At 41.5% G+C, this 18,850-nt stretch overlaps 1 protein-coding gene across 5 annotated transcripts; it reads right to left on the bottom strand.

The window, feature by feature from the left end:
- Positions 1–4,150: 4,150 nt before the first annotated feature.
- On the bottom strand, positions 4,151–18,843 carry LOC133476295 (long-chain fatty acid transport protein 1-like). 5 transcript variants are annotated; one of them, XM_061769476.1, is made up of 15 exons: positions 18,504–18,843; positions 17,140–17,227; positions 16,884–17,061; positions 16,656–16,794; positions 14,908–15,163; positions 14,063–14,230; positions 12,710–12,779; positions 12,295–12,386; positions 8,728–8,837; positions 8,414–8,623; positions 8,213–8,339; positions 6,973–7,110; positions 5,972–6,136; positions 4,542–4,688; positions 4,151–4,408 (listed from the first exon to the last, which is right to left on the bottom strand). In XM_061769476.1, exons 1-15 carry the CDS (start codon positions 18,504–18,506, stop codon positions 4,251–4,253), a joined length of 2,049 nt encoding a protein of 682 aa, XP_061625460.1. In that variant the 5' UTR covers positions 18,507–18,843; the 3' UTR covers positions 4,151–4,250. The 5 variants fall into 5 exon arrangements, with proteins under 5 accessions (XP_061625460.1, XP_061625461.1, XP_061625463.1 ...); XM_061769477.1 differs by having other exon boundaries at positions 14,923–15,163; XM_061769479.1 differs by lacking the exon at positions 8,728–8,837 and having other exon boundaries at positions 12,710–12,775.
- Between the last annotated feature and the right edge of the window lie 7 nt (positions 18,844–18,850).

Genomic DNA, 18,850 nt, shown 5'->3' with positions numbered 1-18,850 from the left:
AAGTTTCACACAAACCTTACCCACACTATGCCTGACCCCACACAGCTCAACTGCGCAAGCTGTCGAGAGTCAGGAATCATGACACCAGCTGAAGAACATTTCAGCTCAAATGTCAGCCTTCTGAGAGAAGAGTGGAAAGAGATGATGGACAGCGAGGAACATTTATTAAAACAACATTCAAGAAGGCCCAATGGTGGGTGAAACGTCATCATGTGTGAGTTGTCGTTGGAAATCATTGAATTATCCTTGAATTTGATGAACTGCAACCGCTCAGCTTGTTTCGCTTAGTCCCATCCATAGTAGTAATATCATTTGATAAGCCAGGGAGTTGAGGATAATGCATATTTAAATGTATCAATTGTAAACTTGATCTAAATAATGCGTGCAGCCTTAAAGCTTTTAAACATCTGTCTTTGCGGTTAATTAAAAAGAAATTCCATCCTTTAAATAGTCAGCACAAAGACAACCTAATTTGATGGAATGAGGTTTAACGCTGGCATTGTCAATTTTACACAAACATTGTTATAATTGTAAAGCTATTTATACAGTGCGGTTGTGCTAATCTTATGGCTGGTGATTCTGTTTCCGCAGCCCAAGCGAATGACGCATGAAAACCATGCATGCATCATTGGCAGGGGCACCAGAGTCTGGGCCCCCATACAGCACCTTCTTTGACTGATTTATTGTATCTAAGACACTGCATTCAGGAAGGCCTGCCAGTGAGCATGGATGGCAAATGAACCCTTTTTTTCAAAAGTGGCTTTGACATATTTGTAAATGCTGTACTTGCTCGTCTTAAATGGCCAAATAAACACCAGCACTTGCTTATTGTGGCATTTTGCGACAAGCAGATAAAAACAACTGTACTCGCGAACCTGTACAGTACAGTACATTGCACACTTGCAATGTGTTGACACGTGTAAAACTAACATGATTTCTGAGCGATCACTTCGCCCTCCACCCCTACCTTTTCCAAATGCCAGGAGCAATAGCAGCATGCATACATTGTACATTATACACAGACAATGATACTCATGTAACTACAGAAAAAAACAGAATTTCTTGCTTGTCGGAAGAGACTCAGTGAAAAGGCAAACGTTAAGTTTGCAAAGAATATTGATAGAATCAGCAATACTGTATAGCAGGATAATTTCAGCGCTGGTCTTTCGCATCAACACACAGGTCCGATGAAACAAAATCCTCGAATCACACAAAATAAAACTCTTGGTAGCAGTTGCCGTGCCCCTCTCCAAGAGGGGGGGGGGGGGGGGGGAAGAGGGGAAGCTTGCAGATAACAGTTCTGACTGATTCAGACTTGCTCTAACCGCTTGCGGGTTAACAACACGATACTGTCAACAAAACCTGTTGTTGTCTCTGAGTACTGTATGTCTGCTCCAGAATTAAAACCTTTCACTATTTGAAGTTCATTCTGTGTAATGTAGAGTAATTATTATTGGGTGATTATTATTGATTAAAGTAGGTCACGAATAATGAAATGCCGTTGTGCAATGTTCAAACAGTGATGAAAAACTTAAATAAATATCTAACGGGTATAATAGCAATCATCATGAGCAGCAGCGCTGAGTATGTGGGTTGCACCCAGGAAAAATTGCCACATCTTCTCTGCCAATGTCAAACACCTTGTTTTGCTGCTCTTCCTTTCATAGCATTTCACTTGGCTAGGTATTTACGTGGTAGATTCTTTGTCTAGTCAGGTTTGAGGGTGTTTTGCCAACTTGCCATCTCAATCTAATCTGCCCACGGCCTTCAGAATCAGTAGTACTGGTTTATATAACTTAACCCTCTGATGCATGACTAATGAGATTCCTATAAGTAGCTGTCCACTGTAGTGACCGCACGCATCAGAGGGTTAAACTACATTCGCAATGGAAGTGTTTCTTGAACCAATCTGATTTTAAATTCATGCTCACATGGCCCTTAATGATGTCAGCATTTTACCACCCTTTGATTGGATGGTCAGATAAAAACTTGTTACAGCCAACTTTGACTAGCAAAACACACCTGTAGCCATCTGCACACATTAATATATTTAATAATCAGCATCTCTGGTGAGTATGATATAGTTGTTATTGTATGATATAGTTGTTATTGCTGTTATTGATGGTTTTTATAATAGAGAGTGGCATTAAGAGGTGGATTAAGTTAGACATGTCCCCACTGAAGGCCTAGGTACCAAATGAACAGCCCGCCACTGTTGCATAGTAATGTATGCGAGTGTGAAAAATCACTTTTTAAACTAATCTTCGACAATATCGTTTTCTGAGCTCAATGTGGCCAAAGCCAAGAACCAGCATAATTGTATTTCACGAACCAAATGACACCTATCAGTACAGCTAAGTACCAACTTACAGGGTGAATTGCACACTTTGTCTGAACATCACACTTTACATCTTGCATTATCAGTGCCTTCCACACATCTCACAAACTTCCAGTTGGCCTCCCATTAAGACTAGTGCCTGTAACAGGTGTCCTACCAAATACACACTCCAGTGTTCCCTGCTTTCATTTGGTACATTCCAGCTGAGCCAAACCAAAGTGTCTTCATATGTGGATTCCCCACCACCACCACCTGCCCCCTCCAAACCTCCCTGTTTCATTTCCTGATGATGAGTCAGAGCCTGTATGGTCCCTTGAGCATCAAAGCAAAGTGAGCAGTCTTCACGTAAACAATATGCAGACATGGAGGACATCGTTTACTTTTGTGACCTCAGTGGACTGCCAGAAGAAATCAGGTATTCATGTATTGTGTTTTGTCAGGTATGTCTTTGTATATTCTCAGGCATCCGGCTCTGTGTGTTTTCATAACAAGACCAATATCCGCAAAAGTTGAATCAAGGCAACTGGACTCTTCATGGTTGTTGAGAAGAAACAAGAAAAGTTCCCTCAATTCAACTTTTATGGATATTGTCTGCTATGAAAACACTGTTATAAAATGAAGCAATGTGTCTTTCATTTACAAAAAAAAAAAAACACCTACTAGGCACACTGACAGTAGTAACACTATAAAACTTAATTGGCTTCTTTAACTTTGAACAGTTGCAAGACCATATCAGAAACATTTTTCATGGTCCCTCTCCCTGCTATTCAAGACCACAAAAGGATAAAAATTGGCAGGGGGCAGTTGTCCCATCAATAGTGATGTATAACAGCACTTTCACAGAGCGTGTACACACAGTCTGTCTGATTATTACTGTTTCTTTGGGTTACAAGGTTGTTACAAAGCCATACAGTTGTACAAAGTCATCAAGTGAGAGCAGACCTCTCCAAGGAGCACACAAAAGAAACCCTCTCATGCCTGTTGCCTAGAATTTCATCCAAAAGCTTTCCTGTGACCACAGCTTGGCCATGTTCTCATCCTTTGTAAATAAATTTTGCAAACAGATGCCTTTTAGATGAATCATAGATAATTCATACAGTGTGCACACAAACACACACACTGTATATTATAGGAGCATTTTGTAGCAGCAGGCTGCATGATGCAGTTCATGGATATGATGACTGTCACATGGATTGTTCCAGTTTTTTGAGAACAATTCAGGGTAGGCGCTTTTCTGTGCCAGCATGGCTGTATCTCATGCACAAAACAAAGTCCACCGAGGCATGATTGTGTGAGTTCGGTGGGGTAGAGAACCCTTACCTCAACCCCATTGAACACCTTTGGGGTGAGATTATGAGCCGGCTCAGTTAATTAATCACGACTATGTCAAAATTTCACACAGACACACCCCAAAATCATTTGGAGAACTATACCAGAAGAGTGGAAGCTATTATAGCAGCGAAGTGAAAAAGAAATCCAGATTGTATTCCATTTTCTCTTCCTTCAAGTGCCGCAATACTTTTGTCCATATCTTGTAGTTCCATAGTGTGGTTTTGCAGTGATTATCCTTTTGCTCACTAGATGGTGCTAAACGAGCTGGAGAATAAAACAATGAATCAGGCCCTGAACACTAAACTGTGAACACAGTGAACAGCTACTAATAACCACAAAAACTGTTCTATAATGTGTGCTTTATCTTTTATCATCAGTCTCCCCCTAAAATGTGTAAGCATGGTTAAACTCCTTATCCAAGGACTGGATTTTAGTACTTAAGGGTGTAAAGTACCTCTCTCACACTATACTAATGCAAAATCATTTCCATATTTCCATTTTTATTGGTCTTAAATCCCTTCCGTGAGGATACAAAAAAAGAAATCATTTGCTGTGGTTAACAATGTCTGTCTCTTCAGTCTCATAGACGCACACGTCCCGCCATGATGGAGTCATACAATTCATCAGTGACAGCCTCATAACGCCTGACAGGGCTGTTAAGAAAATAGATCTTCTCTCTGGAGTTTTGTGACTTGTAACCTTCCTTCTGCAGCCGCATCTTCTGAATCTTAAAGGTGCCTATTGAGGAAGCAGAAAAGAAGCTTATGAGATCCCACGCCCCCAACTGTGTGTGTGTGTGTGTGTGTATCTGTCTGTCTGTAAGTGCATGCGTGTGTGTGTGTAGTGTCTTGAGTTTCCACTGGTGTCTCACCTGTAGTGTCTACAGCTGGCATAAGTCGCAGGAAGACTGGACGAGCGTAAGGGGCGAGGGCTTTTTGGACAACGGACAAGAAGGCATCAAGGTCAAACTGGCCTTCTTCGTGTGCTATTGCTGCCATACAAGCCCTCCCCTCCACACCTGTATATATTCACAAGTTGTGACAAGAAAGCTATGTAAAGCAGCACTCAATTCACAAAAACAAAAGATTTGATGTACTGTATAGTATCGCTTATGTCTAATGGATGCCAGCTCTCTGTGCAAAATTACATGTCAAACCTCACTTCTCGGAAGCCTTAAGAGTAGCGTTGGTCAGTGGGTTGATAGCTTGTGTTTTTAGCCAGCTGGTTAGCGCACTCGACTCCCAACTCAGGGGACGGTGGTCGTGCGGCTTCAAACCTCACGGATGACCCCCGTTACAAATGCCTGTGTGTTGAAATACTCTTGTATTGCACTGGACTATTGCTTACCATCCGCTTGTGCTAATCAGCTGTGCACAGTTCTGGCCTGTGGGTATTTCTAGACCACTAATTTCAGTTTGTTTGGAATTTTACCATCCATATTTTTGTCTATTTTTATCTTAAATTGTTGTATGCCGGCAATGTGAAGCATGGGTGTTTTCCTTTTGTTATAGCTCTAGACTATATTGCTGGGATAAGTAAGCATTGACTAAAACACGTGTGCTCTCTTACAGTATTCATGTTGTGGCCTTATTAAGAGCTCACTCAAGAGCTCATTGTATATTTTGGTTGTATTTCTCTCATTTTGGTTGCTATTGATGCTTCCATCCATTTTCTTTAAGGCTCGTCCTCATATTAGGGTTGCTGGTGAGTTTGAGCCTATCCCAGGTGACTGGGCAACAGGCGAAGTACACCCCTGGACTGGACGACACCCAATCACAGGGCTCATATTTACAAACAAGCATTCAGACTCGGCGGTATGACTGGTTAGCACCTCTGCCTCACAGTTCTGAGGAGCCGGGTTCAAATCCGGCCTCCCCTTTGTGGAGTTTGCATGTTCTCCCCAGGCATGCATGGGTCTTCCCCGGGTACTCTGGGTTCCTACCCCCCCATGGATGGTAGGTTAATTGAATTGAAAAATCCACACCGGAGGGTCCGAATGCCAAAGCATGCGAGATAGCTTAGCACATGAAATGTTCAGGGGATCTTGGAACTCAGCTTAAAATAGTTTTTATTGTATGATTTTAGTCATGTAAACATGTAGCCATCTAGCATCGTAAGAGTGGGAACAGACTGTATGGCTTGAGTGTCCCATTTAACAAGGACTGACATCTGGAAGTTGCAGCAAAGGCCTCAGTAGACCACATGGGTTAGGTCTTCAAAGATTGGCTATATTGGATATATTGTATATTAGATTTCTTCCAATAGACTGTATCATTGCGCAATCGCTGCATTGGCACCCACCTGGCACACAAACTCCATAGACAGCGACATCAGTGTGTCCCAGCAGGCCACTGAGGACTCCCTCCACCTCCATGGTGGAAACATTCTCCCCTCGCCAGCGAAAGGTGTCGCCGCAGCGGTCCCTGAAGTACATATAGCCGTAATCGTCCATCACCATTATGTCACCTGAGAGATGACGAGACAGAATTTTACAGGTAGGAAATCCAATTTTTGTCTTTCTCACAACACAGCACAAAAAAAGAAAGTATGGATTTTTAAAAATGTATTGATTTATTTATGTTTTTGTATTGTGGACACATTGCTACATATACTGCCAAGTAAATAGTTCTTGGCAAGTCACGTCAGGTCGTGTCATCCAGGTACCGCCCACTCATGAACACAGACAAGCCTTCTGGTCATGTTTAGACGCACGCTATAAAATCTTAATCATTGTGACAAACGACTTTACTAATTAAATAATCTATTAGGGTTGGCTCAACCCATTTTGGACAATTCCGTACTTCCAACAGTTTGGGAAAGGCCCTATTCTGTTCCAGGTACACAAAGCAAGGTCCATATAGGCATGCTTGGTGTAGGGGAATTTGAGAGCCTTGACCTTTAACCCCATCAAAAACCTTTGGGCTAACTAGAACGAATATTGTTAACCAGGCAACATAAGTGATTGTAAATGAAAGAAACCAATCCCTGCTGACATTAGGCAATCTCTGACATCTCTGCCCCCTGTGTGCTATACTCAGTCGGGAGACAATATTACCAATAACTTCACCTGAATGGTTCACTTCCTTTAGTGTATCATAATTTTGTATTTTCTATTATTTTTGTGTAATTAATCATCAACAGTCATTGCTTTCCCATGCACAAGACACTGAGCTGTCCCACAATGGCTGAAAGTTGGGAAACACTTCAGACATGTTCCAACTCTGTCTGAATCATCCTCACTTGTCTCAGTCAGAAGCATTATTTGCAGTATGTGACTCAGCAAATGACAAATGGCATCATGCCTGAGACGTAGGCTGAGTCCCCCGTCTTGAAGACATGGTGTGCTATTTTCTGATTGGTGGAATCCTGATCAGCATAGCCATCGAATCTTCTGAGTGGATCCTTATCGTTGATGTGGCCCACTAACATCCCTGGTTCACCTGGAGTCAGACAGAGGAAAGAAGAGAGACGTTCATTCATGTCCCGTATACAACATTCACATGTCGGCCATAATATTGAGTACACCTGCAAGATTGTGGAATACAATCCATTAAAAGTGCTATATCAAAATTTACAACTTAACACATACAGTACAGGGTTATAAACCTTAACCAGATATAAATAATCCAACTCTAAATAATAATCACTCAAATATATAACACCTCACTGACAGTTTCAATCAAAGCAGGCAATATTAGGAGGGGCAGTCAAAAAGTAATGAGTCCAATTTAATTTAACCTAATAAATAAATAAAATATTAAATTTTCATGGTTTGTAGTTTAAATACTTACGCTTGAAGGTTTATTTTAAAAACAAGTTTTGTTTAAGCCTGTCCTCTTCCTGTCTGCCATTTTGGAAATGAGGTCATTGTTGGATGGCTGTCAGAAGCAGAGAGCTGAGATGGAATGTCTTGCTTTGGAAGAGGAACCATCATCACTAAACATTTTCAAAAGGTTGACAAAATGTGTATGAGGTTAGGGTTACGTCATCAATGATGACACATGATGGTGACGTCATCAATGGCGACTCTACGGATCAGTGCCTCGACCCTAGCAGTATTCCCAGGATTAACCGCTGAAGTTGGGCTGCCACACTCGTTCTTCGCCTTTGATGTTGTACTCCCACTTTTTAACTGTACTGTAGCCTACTGCAGCTTCTCCATACACATTTTGCAACCTTTTGAAAATGTTTAGTGCAGGTTCCCCTTCCAAAGCAAGAAATTCAATCACAGATGTCTGTTTTTGATGGGCATCCAAAAAATGACGACATTTCCAAAATGGCTGACAGCAAAAGGACAAGCTGAAACAAAACTTTTTTTTTTAAATACACCTTCAAATAACTTTAATACTACAAACCATTAACATTTAGGAAAAAACTTAAATGATTAGTGGGTCAAATTAAATTGGTCTCATTCCTTTTTGACTGCCTCTCATATATTTGTGATTTTTGCTGTGCCAAATGAAGGGACGATCGAGTCTATTTTTAACCCGATCGTGGCTTGTTGTGCATGCACACAGCATGTGTACAAGTATTCATTGTTACCAGGCTGACAGGGAATACAGAGTCCCTGCACATCTCTGAGCAGTTCTCTACTGTCTTCCTGCACTCTGACCAGTCTGATGGGGTAAAAGCTTGGCAGGATGCGACTGTTGAAGCCACATGCGCCCACCTGACCAAGAAACAATATAAGCAAAATGAGATAGGAAATATTAATCAAAGACACTGTAATGCACAGAAACTCACTTTTCCATCAATGTTGACCAGGCTGCAGTTGCACTCTGTGGCGCCATAAAATTCCCCAACCCGTTTTATTCTGAATCTCCGAACAAACTCCTCCCACACGGATGGACGGAGGCCGTTACCAATGGCAACACGGACCTGGTGCTGTCCCTCAGATGAGTGAGTCGGTTGGGCTAACAAATATCGACAAATCTCTCCTATATATTGGATTACCTGCATATACAGTACAGTACAATGCAATCATCAAGAGTAGTAACACCATCAAAAATAAAAGATTTTCTGCAATTATCAGTTATTAGACATGACAATGTACTCACTGTGCAGTTGTGTTTAACACAATCATCCCAGAACCTACTGGCTGAGAACTTATTTCTGATGACAATAGTCAAACCAAAGAGCAAACTTTGCCCTACACCCATGATAGTTCCTGCAAGCACGTACATTAGGCTATAACTGTTTGCTATTGTAAATGACAATTATTTTAAATTACATTCTCAGGGCATTGAATCAATCGCAACTGGTCTGTTCTGTTTGTCTTAGAAGACGTTTCGCCTCTCATCCGAGCAGGCTTCATCAGTTCATGCAACAAGGCTTAGTTAGGACGCACTAGCCACTGTTTGTGTGGAAGAATCAACTACAACCCCCAATTCCAATGAAGTTGGGACGTTGTGTTAAACTCAAATATAAACAGAATACAATGATTTGCAAATCATGTTCAACCTATATTTAATTGAATACACTACAAAGACAGGCTATTTAATGTTCAAACTGATAAACTTTATTGTTTTGAGCAAATAATCATGAACTTAGAATTTTATGGCTGCAACACGTTCCAAAAAAGCTGGGGCAGGTCATGTTTACCACTGTGTTACATCACCTTTTTTTTTAACAACATTCAATAAACGTTTGGGAACTGAGGACACTAATTGTTGAAGCTTTGTAGGTGGAATTCTTTCCCATTCTTGCTTGATGTACAGCTTCAGCTGTTCAACAGTCCGGGGTCTCCGTTGTCGTATTTTACGCTTCATAATGCGCCACACATCAGTCCAGTCTAGTACTCGCACTCTTTTACTACGAAGCCACGCTGTTGTAACACGTGCAGAATGTGGTTTGGCATTGTCTTGCTGAAATAAGCATGGGCGTCCATGAAAAAGGCGTTGCTTGGATGGCAGCATATGTTTCTCCAAAACCTGTATGTACCTTTCAGCATTAATGGTGCCTTCACAGATGTGTAAGTTACCTATGCCATTGGCACTAACACATCACATCACAGATGCTGGCTTTTGAACTTTGCGTCCATAACAGTACGGATGGTTCTTTTCCTCTTTGGCCCTGAAGACACGACGTCCACTATTTCCAAAAATAATTTGAAATGTGGACTCGTCGGACCACAAAACACTTTTCCACTTTGCATCAGTCCATCTTAGATGAGCTCGGGCCCAGATAAGCCGGCGGCGTTTCTGGGTGTTGTTGATAAATAGCTTTTGCTTTGCATAGTAGAGTTTCAAGTTGCACTTACGGATGTAGCGCCGAACTGTATTTACTGACATTGGTTTTCTGTTCTGTGTTCCTGAGCCCATGTGGTGATATCCTTTACACATTGATGTCGGTTTTTAATGCAGTGCCGCCTGAGGGATCGAAGGTCACGGGCATTCAATGTCGGTTTTCGGCCTTGCCGCTTACATGCAGTGATTTCTCCAGATTCTCTGAAACTTTTGATGATATTATGGACCGTAGATGATGAAATCCCTATATTCCTTGCAATTGTACGTTGAGGAACATTGTCCTTAAACTGTTCGACTATTTTCTCACGCACTTGTTGACAAAGAGGTGAACCTCGCCCCATCTTTGCTTGTGAATGACTGAGCAATTCAGGGAAGCTCCTGTTATACCCAATCATGGCACCCACCTGTTCCCAATTAGCCTGTTCACCTGTGGGATGTTCCAAACAGGTGTTTGATGAGCATTCCTCAACTTTCGCAGTCTTTTTTGCCACCTGCCCCAGCTTTTTGGAACGTGTTGTAGCCATAAAATTCTAAGTTAATGATTATTTGCTCAAAACAATCAAGTTTATCAGTTTGAACATTAAATATCTTGTCTTTGTAGTGTATTCAATTAAATATAGGTTGAACATGATTTGAAAATTATTGTATTCTGTATTTATTTATGTTTAACACAACGTCCCGACTTCATTGGAATTGGGGTTGTATTTATGCTCCAATGTCCTCAAAACAGTATTGTATCAACCGTCGAGACCTCCAAGTTCCTGGGAATTACAGTCTCTCAGGACCCGAAGTGGGCGATCAACATCAACCCCGTCCTTAAAAAGGCCCAGCAGAGGATGTACTTTCTGCGGCTTCTGAGAAAGCACGGCCTACCACAGGAGCTGCTGAGGCAGTTCTACACAGCGGTCATCGAATCAGTCCTGTGTTCTTCCATCACAGTCCGGTTTGGTGCTGCCACAAAAAAAGACAAACTCAGACTGCAACGGACAATCAAAACTGCTGAAAAGATTGTCGGTACCCCCCTACCCACCCTTGAGGACTTGCACACTGCCAGAACTAAGACAAGACAATTTGCAATCAACTTCTTAAACAGCTAACCTACAATTCAATTGCAACATGCTGCAATTTTTTTTTGTCTTGAGTTTGTTGTCACATTTCTGTCGGGCCAATTATATACTACTCGTGGACTAACTGTAGTAGTCTCGCCACGCTGCTCTATTTGCATATCTGTTGTTGACCAATACTGGCCACTCATGCCAGAGTAACATCTGCCCCATTTGCGCACTGACTGAGGAGTATCTGCAACATTTGCACAATCAACATTGTCCCAGATTATCGCACTGCTACTAACTTTAAACTGCATACACTCCTTGAAGTCTCGGCGCCCTTTGCACAATGATCATTGCACCGGACTATTGCGAGATTAGTCATTCGAACTGCTCTAAGTGCTAGAGGCATCTTTTTGCACAATTGTCCAAAAAAATAAATAAAATAAAATAAAATAAATTGTACCGGCATTACCAGATAACTAGCAACCTTTTATTGCTCAGTGACTGTTTTTGTCAATGTCTTTGTGTCTCAAAAGTGTTCCCTGTCAATTGACTGTCTGTTGTCGTACTCGAGCGGCTCCAAATACCGGAGACAAAGTCCTTGTGTGTTTTTTGGACATACTTGGCAAATAAAGACGATTGTCATTCTGATTGTTTCTCTTGGAGGTGCACATAGACAGCTGAGGTCAAGACTCTTTTGAGGACAATATGTGTATATTCTGGACAGGGAACACAAATGGTTTGAAAGAGGAATGAGAGAGGCCTGGCCATATACAGCAAGGTGGAAAACCCATCACTTAACAGAGGAAGGGGCTTACGACATTACCTATCCCCTACTTACAACTCCTTTGGTCCATTCCAAAGTAATTCAACCTCCAATAAACAACACGGCCTCCTTGATCCTTAAGTAACTCCACGACCACTTTACAACTGAATGGAATATCAATGAGGGAGTTTCTACCCAATGACTCTGGTGGACTGACGAAAGAATGATTCCATACGTGGTGTGGGGCATGCCTCTAAGATGGAGCATACATATTTGAGTCTTCCACACAAACACTGATGAAGCCTGCTCGGATGAGAGGCGAAACATCTTCAAAGACAAACAAAACAGTCCAGTTGCGATCAATTCAATGCCCCAAATGACCTGGATGAATGAGAATATTCACAGGCATTTTAAATTACAGTTCAACATCCTTCTTTGTGTTGGGTAAGGAAAAACAGGAAATTTGGTCAATGTCTTTTAAAAAGAAAATTGTTCAACTGAAATGGACAGAAATACACATGTACTGTAAATTGTTAGACAAATTAATTTGCAAAATGGTCTTACCTGCAGAGTGATATAGAGGAAGACAGTTGTAGATGACATCATCATGTCGCAAACCAAAAGCATAAAAACCGAACGCAGCAATGCGGTAATAGCTAGGAAGGAAAATGTTGAGTGAGTACCATGTATCAGTGATAAACCTGATTAGCACCTTAATCACAAACATTTGCTTTTTGTAGCGCCCAATAATTATTGGTGCTACAACAAAAGTCTGTGAAAATCATATGCATTTTGGGTTCTTTTTTTTTATCTATAGAAAAAGATATTCTCTATACAACATAAGTCAACAATATTTGAAAAAGGTGTGCCCAATATCCGGAACAATCGGTGGCTGTGATGAGTCAGCGTTGAGTGATTTCCATAGCGTTCCGTGACATCTGGCACCTCTGCAGTTCTTTGAACTCTCACGTCAACTTACCGACTGTGAACCACCACAGCTGCTTTTGGCATTCCTGTTGTGCCAGATGTGTAAATGTAGAAAAGTCTGTCTACATGCAGTGACAGGGAAGAAAGAGGAAAATAGCTGAACCCACCATAAACCTTTACAATGAAATATTTTTTTAAATGCATGCAGTACATGAGGAAAATGTATTGAGGCATGTCTTTTATCAGTAAATCAATCAATCGGTCAAAGTTTGTTCAGAGTTGAAATCCAATTCTTCATCTGACCAAAACAGATTGGACAACTGTATGCTTCCAACTTTGTTGGAGCAGCTTGGGCAAGGCAGTACATGGTACGGAAGTACATGGGAGCCCTGACCTCAATCCCATCAAACACCTATGGGATGAACTACAACAGAGATGGTGTGCCGTTGGAGCCTCTTTCAGGTGACCTCACAAATTTTCTTCTGGATGAATTTCCAACTTCTTGTAGAAATGATTACCAGAAGAGTGGAAGGTACAATATTATAGCATTAAATGTAGAGCAATTCAAGTACAACCCCTATTCCAATGAAGTTGGGACGTTGTGTTAAACATAAATAAAAACAGAATACAATGATTTGCAAATCATGTTCAACCTATATTTAATTGAATACACTACAAACACAAGATATTTAATGTGCAAACTGATAAACTTGATTGTTTTAAGCAAATAATCATGAACTTAGAATTTTATGGCTGCAACACGTTCCAGAAAAGCTGGGACAGGGACATGTTTACCATTGTGTTATATCACCTTTTCTTTTAACAACATTCAATAAACGTTTGAGAACTGAGGACATTAATTGGTGAAGCTTTGTAGGTGGAATTCTTTCTCATTCTTGGGACTATAGGTTGAACATGATTTGCAAATCATTGTAGTATTCTGTATTTTAACACAACGTTCCAACTTCATTGGAATTGGGGTTGTATTTTATACTTCTGTGTGGTCTGCTAGCAGACCTCCCCCATCATTCCTTTACAGGGTTGTCTCTTCGTCAATACCTCAAATGTTTCTGACAGGCTATACAGGCCAAGACTTGACAAGCATGAAGTTCGGAATGTTGTGTGAAAAAGAGGTCAAAATAGAAGACAAACAAATTAATTATTAATTTGAAAATGTAGAAAACAAATGTTTGAAAAAACTTTAACATGAATGACAAAGGATGAAAAATGTACCATGGAGATCTTTTGGAAAGTAAAAATGTGTGCGTGTTTGCTCTGCGTGCAGAAACTTGCTTTACAAAATGGAGGTGTCGCAATTCCGACTTTGTGACATGTATGATATGCATTAGCAAGCTTTGGCACCACAATCGCACCCTTAACCTGACCCACACTGCAGGAGACTCACCGTTAAATGTCTTATTGAGTGTGTAGCTGGGTGGGTGCTTGGGTGTACGTGCCAGCAGTTCATCAAGATTCCCAGCTTTGAGACAACCGAGCTTCTCGTCACCTGTCTGTCCACCATTACAAAACAAAACCATGTCGGAGTGCAGAGAATCTCTCACCGCAAACACAGCTGGAAGAAAATCAAAGTCGTCATTGTTTCTCCCTATGATCCTATGACCGCAGCAGTAGGTACAACTGCACAATCTAATCCAATACAAGAGCTGTATTGAGAGGTGTTTGTAATATTTTGGTCCATCTAGTATGTTATTGTGCAACATGCAGTAAATTGGCCAGAATAATATACTATACAGTATATTCCATCCATCCATCCATTTTCTGAGCCGCTTCTCCTCACTAGGGTCGCGGGCGTGCTGGAGCCTATCCCAGCTGTCATCGGGCAGGAGGCGGGGTACACCCTGAACTGGTTGCCAGCCAATCGCAGGGCACATACAAACAAACAACCATTCGCACTCACATTCACACCTACGGGCAATTTAGAGTCTCCAATTAATGCATGTTTTTGGGATGTGGGAGGAAACCGGAGTGCCCGGAGAAAACCCACGCAGGCACGGTGAGGACATGCAAACTCCACACAGGCGGGGCCGGGGATTGAACCCGGGTCCTCAGAACTGTGAGGCTGACGCTCTAACCAGTCGTCCACCGTGCCGCCTATACAGTATATTATTAAATGAATATATAATGTGAGCACTACAATTTTTGCAAAGGCAGAATTATTCATATAGTTCTTGTGTTGGATCTCATTAGATTTTGTATGTACCTAATAAAAAGGCTAATCAACTTTCCCACCTTCAGTTAGCTCACCGCCAAACACCAACGCACGTGCCCTGGACGCACTAACACAGTGCTGCAGTGATTTCAACCGCAGGTTGTAGTTGATGAGCGCAGCCTCCACACCCACCATAGCGAGACCCAACCACAAAGCCACCAATAAAAGACAGCTTTCCATGTACAACGCCACCACGTCCCCCTCTGCCCACCCTTGTGTCAGCGCCCAGTGAGCCACAGCATGGCATTGTTCCTGCAGTTCCCTGAAAGTCCAGACCTGAAAACAACAAAATAAGCAATCAATGTTATGAAATTGAAAACAACTTATTATCAAATCCAGCCTCATTTTGAAGTGCTTTTGAAGATGGGGTCAGTTTTTAAATGGGTGTTTTTACATAGGGAATATACGGTAGGTCAGAGGTCACCTCACCAACCTTTTTGAAAATGCAAAGGGCTACTTCTAAAATAACAAATTCACTCAAATTTACTTTAATTATATGTTATTGCGGCGGCACGGTGGTCGACTGGTTAGAGCGTCAGCCTCACAGTTCTGAGGACGGGGGTTCAATCCCCGGCCCCGCCTGTGTGGAGTTTGCATGTTCTCCCCGTGCCTGTGTGGGTTTTTGCCAGGCACTCCGGTTTCCTCCCACATCCCCAAAACATGCGTGGTAGGTTAATTGAAGTCTCTAAATTGCCCCTAGGTGTGAATGGTTGTTTGTTTATGTGTGTCTTGCGATTGGCTGGCAACCAGTTGAGGGTGTGCCCCGCCTCTTGCCCGATGACAGCTGGGATAGGCTCCAGCACGCCCGCGACCCTAGTGAGGAGAAGCGGCTCAGAAAATGGATGTTATGTTAAGACACTGATCAGGTTAACAATTCCTCGCAATAAATATCAACAAGGTAGGAAACTGATAAATGTTAATATAAAAGACTATTTGTATACATCTGCAAGTGTTTACATTTTCAAACGATCACACTCCAAGGAAATCACAATGCCCCATCACTGGTGAGCTACAGTATTTTTAGAACAGCCCCGCTGCCATGTTGGTGACCCCTGTTATAGGAGGACAACTAGTATACTCTCTTATTTTTGGATGTGGTTCTCTTCTCTATGACCTATTTTACGTCATGTTATGACCCCACAGACAACAACAAAAACAACAACAACAAAAAAAACATTTGTGATTCGTTATGAAACATATTGCCCACTAACATGAGGGAGTGAATCATGGACTACACCCTGGACTATTCTTCTTCAATCAGAGAGTAATTGTGTTTTGGACATTGAGTGGGAAATGACCCCACAGCAGCAGCACCAAATTAGCATGCTGCCAATGGCCCGATATCCATCCATCCATTTTCAATAGACCTTGTCCTCATTAAGGTTGCGGGTGAGCGGGATCCTCTCCCAGCTGACTTTGGATGATGGGCGGTGTACACCTCGAACTCGTCGTCAGTCAATCGCAGGGCACATATAGATGAATGATCTTTGATGCTCACATTCACACCTATGGACAATTTATAGTCTTCAATCAACCTAGCATGCAAGTTGTCAGAATGTGGGCAGAAGTACCAGAAGAAAAGCCACAGCCAACAAACTGTATTGGGCTTAATTATTAATTAATTATTCTGAACAGCGCGTTGAGTGGGTATCAGCTATGTGAACCTTTACACTACCAACGGCCTTACTCTGTCCCCTCCCGGCCGGGCCGGGCAGTTAATGCCCAGTTGATGCATACAAAGAATTGAAAATAATGTGGCTGTGCTCACCTCTCCAGTGGGCTCATAGATAAGCGCTGGTTTGTCTGGGTGCTGTGCGACCGTCTTAGCAAAAAAAGCAGGTATGGTTCTCCTTTTTCTGGCATTTTGGTACATTGCAAACCTTACTCGCAGGATAACAATCAAACACCTATCAGGAAATGATAAAGGAGGAATGTGAGTAAATTGGACTGCAAGAGAAAGTCGCAAATGAAAGAGAAGAAATCACATGTAAATTACATGATGTCTCTTTTGAAGGTGTGTAGAGCCACATGCATGAACTTCCAAGGGGCCCTCCAGGCTATGCAGATTCCGATCACGGTCAACATGGTGCTGAGACATGTCAAGGGCAGTAACAGGAGAGCCCCCAACACAGCGAGGCAGCCAATGACACCACTTACAGGATGCATGCTGGGATCTGCCATTACACAACCAGACGTCACAGCAATACATGCACACACACAGCTTATTATTATGTGGTGAAAAGGCTCCCCACCTGTTGAAGTAGAGGAAGACAAAGTGCCCAACGACTCTGAAGGGCTCTCCGGAGAAGTTTTGCGGTCAGATGTTTGCAGCTCACTTGTCTGAAGCAAAATGTCTGATGAGCACACTGTGAGAAGAGCAGGTTGGAGCAATGACTCCTACGTCACTGCAGCTCTGCCCTCAGTGTTATTCATTGCCTTCAGAGCATAACCATGTCAGTCATTCTCATTTGTGCTCTTACAAGTAAAATACACAGTACTGTGGAAAGGTCTTAGGTCACTGCTCGTGTTGTTGTTTTAATGACCCTTTTCACAGTTGTCATTTGGACATCCAATTCAGTAAAGGGGGGAAGACAAAAGCATCAGTATTGACATACGTTTTCCGTCCATTCCATTTATATTTTAGAGCTGCAGCTTCAGTTAAATCTAATTGTAATCTTAAATTGATCAGTTGGTGCATTGTTTTTTTTTTTTTTTTTTGTTTTTTTTTGGCATTTTCTGAGCGGCACGGTGGACGACTGGTTAGAGCGTCAGCCTCACAGTTCTGAGGACCCGGGTTCAACCCCCGGCCCCGCCTGTGTGGAGTTTGCATAGTGTGGACAGAGGTCAACTAAATAATTACCCACTTTTTCGAATTTTCAGATTTTTGAATGGACATAATTGGATTGCTAAAAGTGAAATTTAATGGTATTAGACTGTAAAAGCAGAGGCGATAGTCAGACAATGCCGTAATTCATGTTTTGTATTAATGTGTGTTATATGGTCAGTTATATTTTTTCAAGTTCAGAGTAGTGTCATACATTATGTCACTTGGTCTACCTTGTTTACTCTGTTTAATGATTGAAAATTATGTTTTCATCAATTATTATTATCATTATTATTCATATCATTATTATTATTGCTATTATTGTTGTTGTTGTTATATTATTAAGGCTAAGGCAAGGGAGGGAAAAAAATTGCAGCTAGCTGTTAAACAGAAATGATTACTGTTGACATACCCTTGAGCAAGGCACCAGCTCCCCTTAAACTCTGCTCTGGGACACAGAGCTCAGTATGCACCGTATCAATCTGACATGTCTCCGTGCATGCTTGCATTTGCGTGATCTAGTTCTCTGTGGAGTGTGCAACCAATATAGAGCAGTGTGTACACCCTGCTGTTCATATTTTCCTTATATTATTTTGCTCAAACAATCGAAACAGTTGTGGAAGCAATGCATTATATCCTGCAGATAGCCTGAAGTGGAAGAGTGGAGTCCAGTTGCAATGATATATAGATTACACACTTGATGAAGTCAAAAATTTTAATACAATAACCTGTGCATAGTCTTTTTAAGATAACGGTACCAAAACAACAAAGTAGAAAAATAGGTTTACATACCATCTTAGTCAATCATCAAAAGTTTACATTCAGCAGATACTAGAAAACACAAAGCGATACATGAATAAAAAGTGGTCACAAAAAAAGGAACTCAACATAGAATAAAACAACAGTTAAGTTGTCAAAGAAACGAGCTCACATGACAACATTTGAATGTAAACAAAGATACAGGGCAACACCATTTGCAGAAGCTTGTATAATCCTTCTTTTAACTAAGTCTCTGACATAATAGGATTCATTTCTATAAATTACAATAACTTCACATCAAGTAAACTGTTCTATGGATGACGGGAAGGTTTTCAAGTCATAAAGCATGTTCAATGAAGAAAAAGTGCGATTAAATTATG

This window comes from Phyllopteryx taeniolatus, chromosome 4 (assembly GCF_024500385.1).
Source record: "Phyllopteryx taeniolatus isolate TA_2022b chromosome 4, UOR_Ptae_1.2, whole genome shotgun sequence".
NCBI classification, from domain to species: Eukaryota; Metazoa; Chordata; class Actinopteri; order Syngnathiformes; family Syngnathidae; genus Phyllopteryx; species Phyllopteryx taeniolatus.
This window is presented reverse-complemented; position numbering and strand designations above follow the sequence as displayed.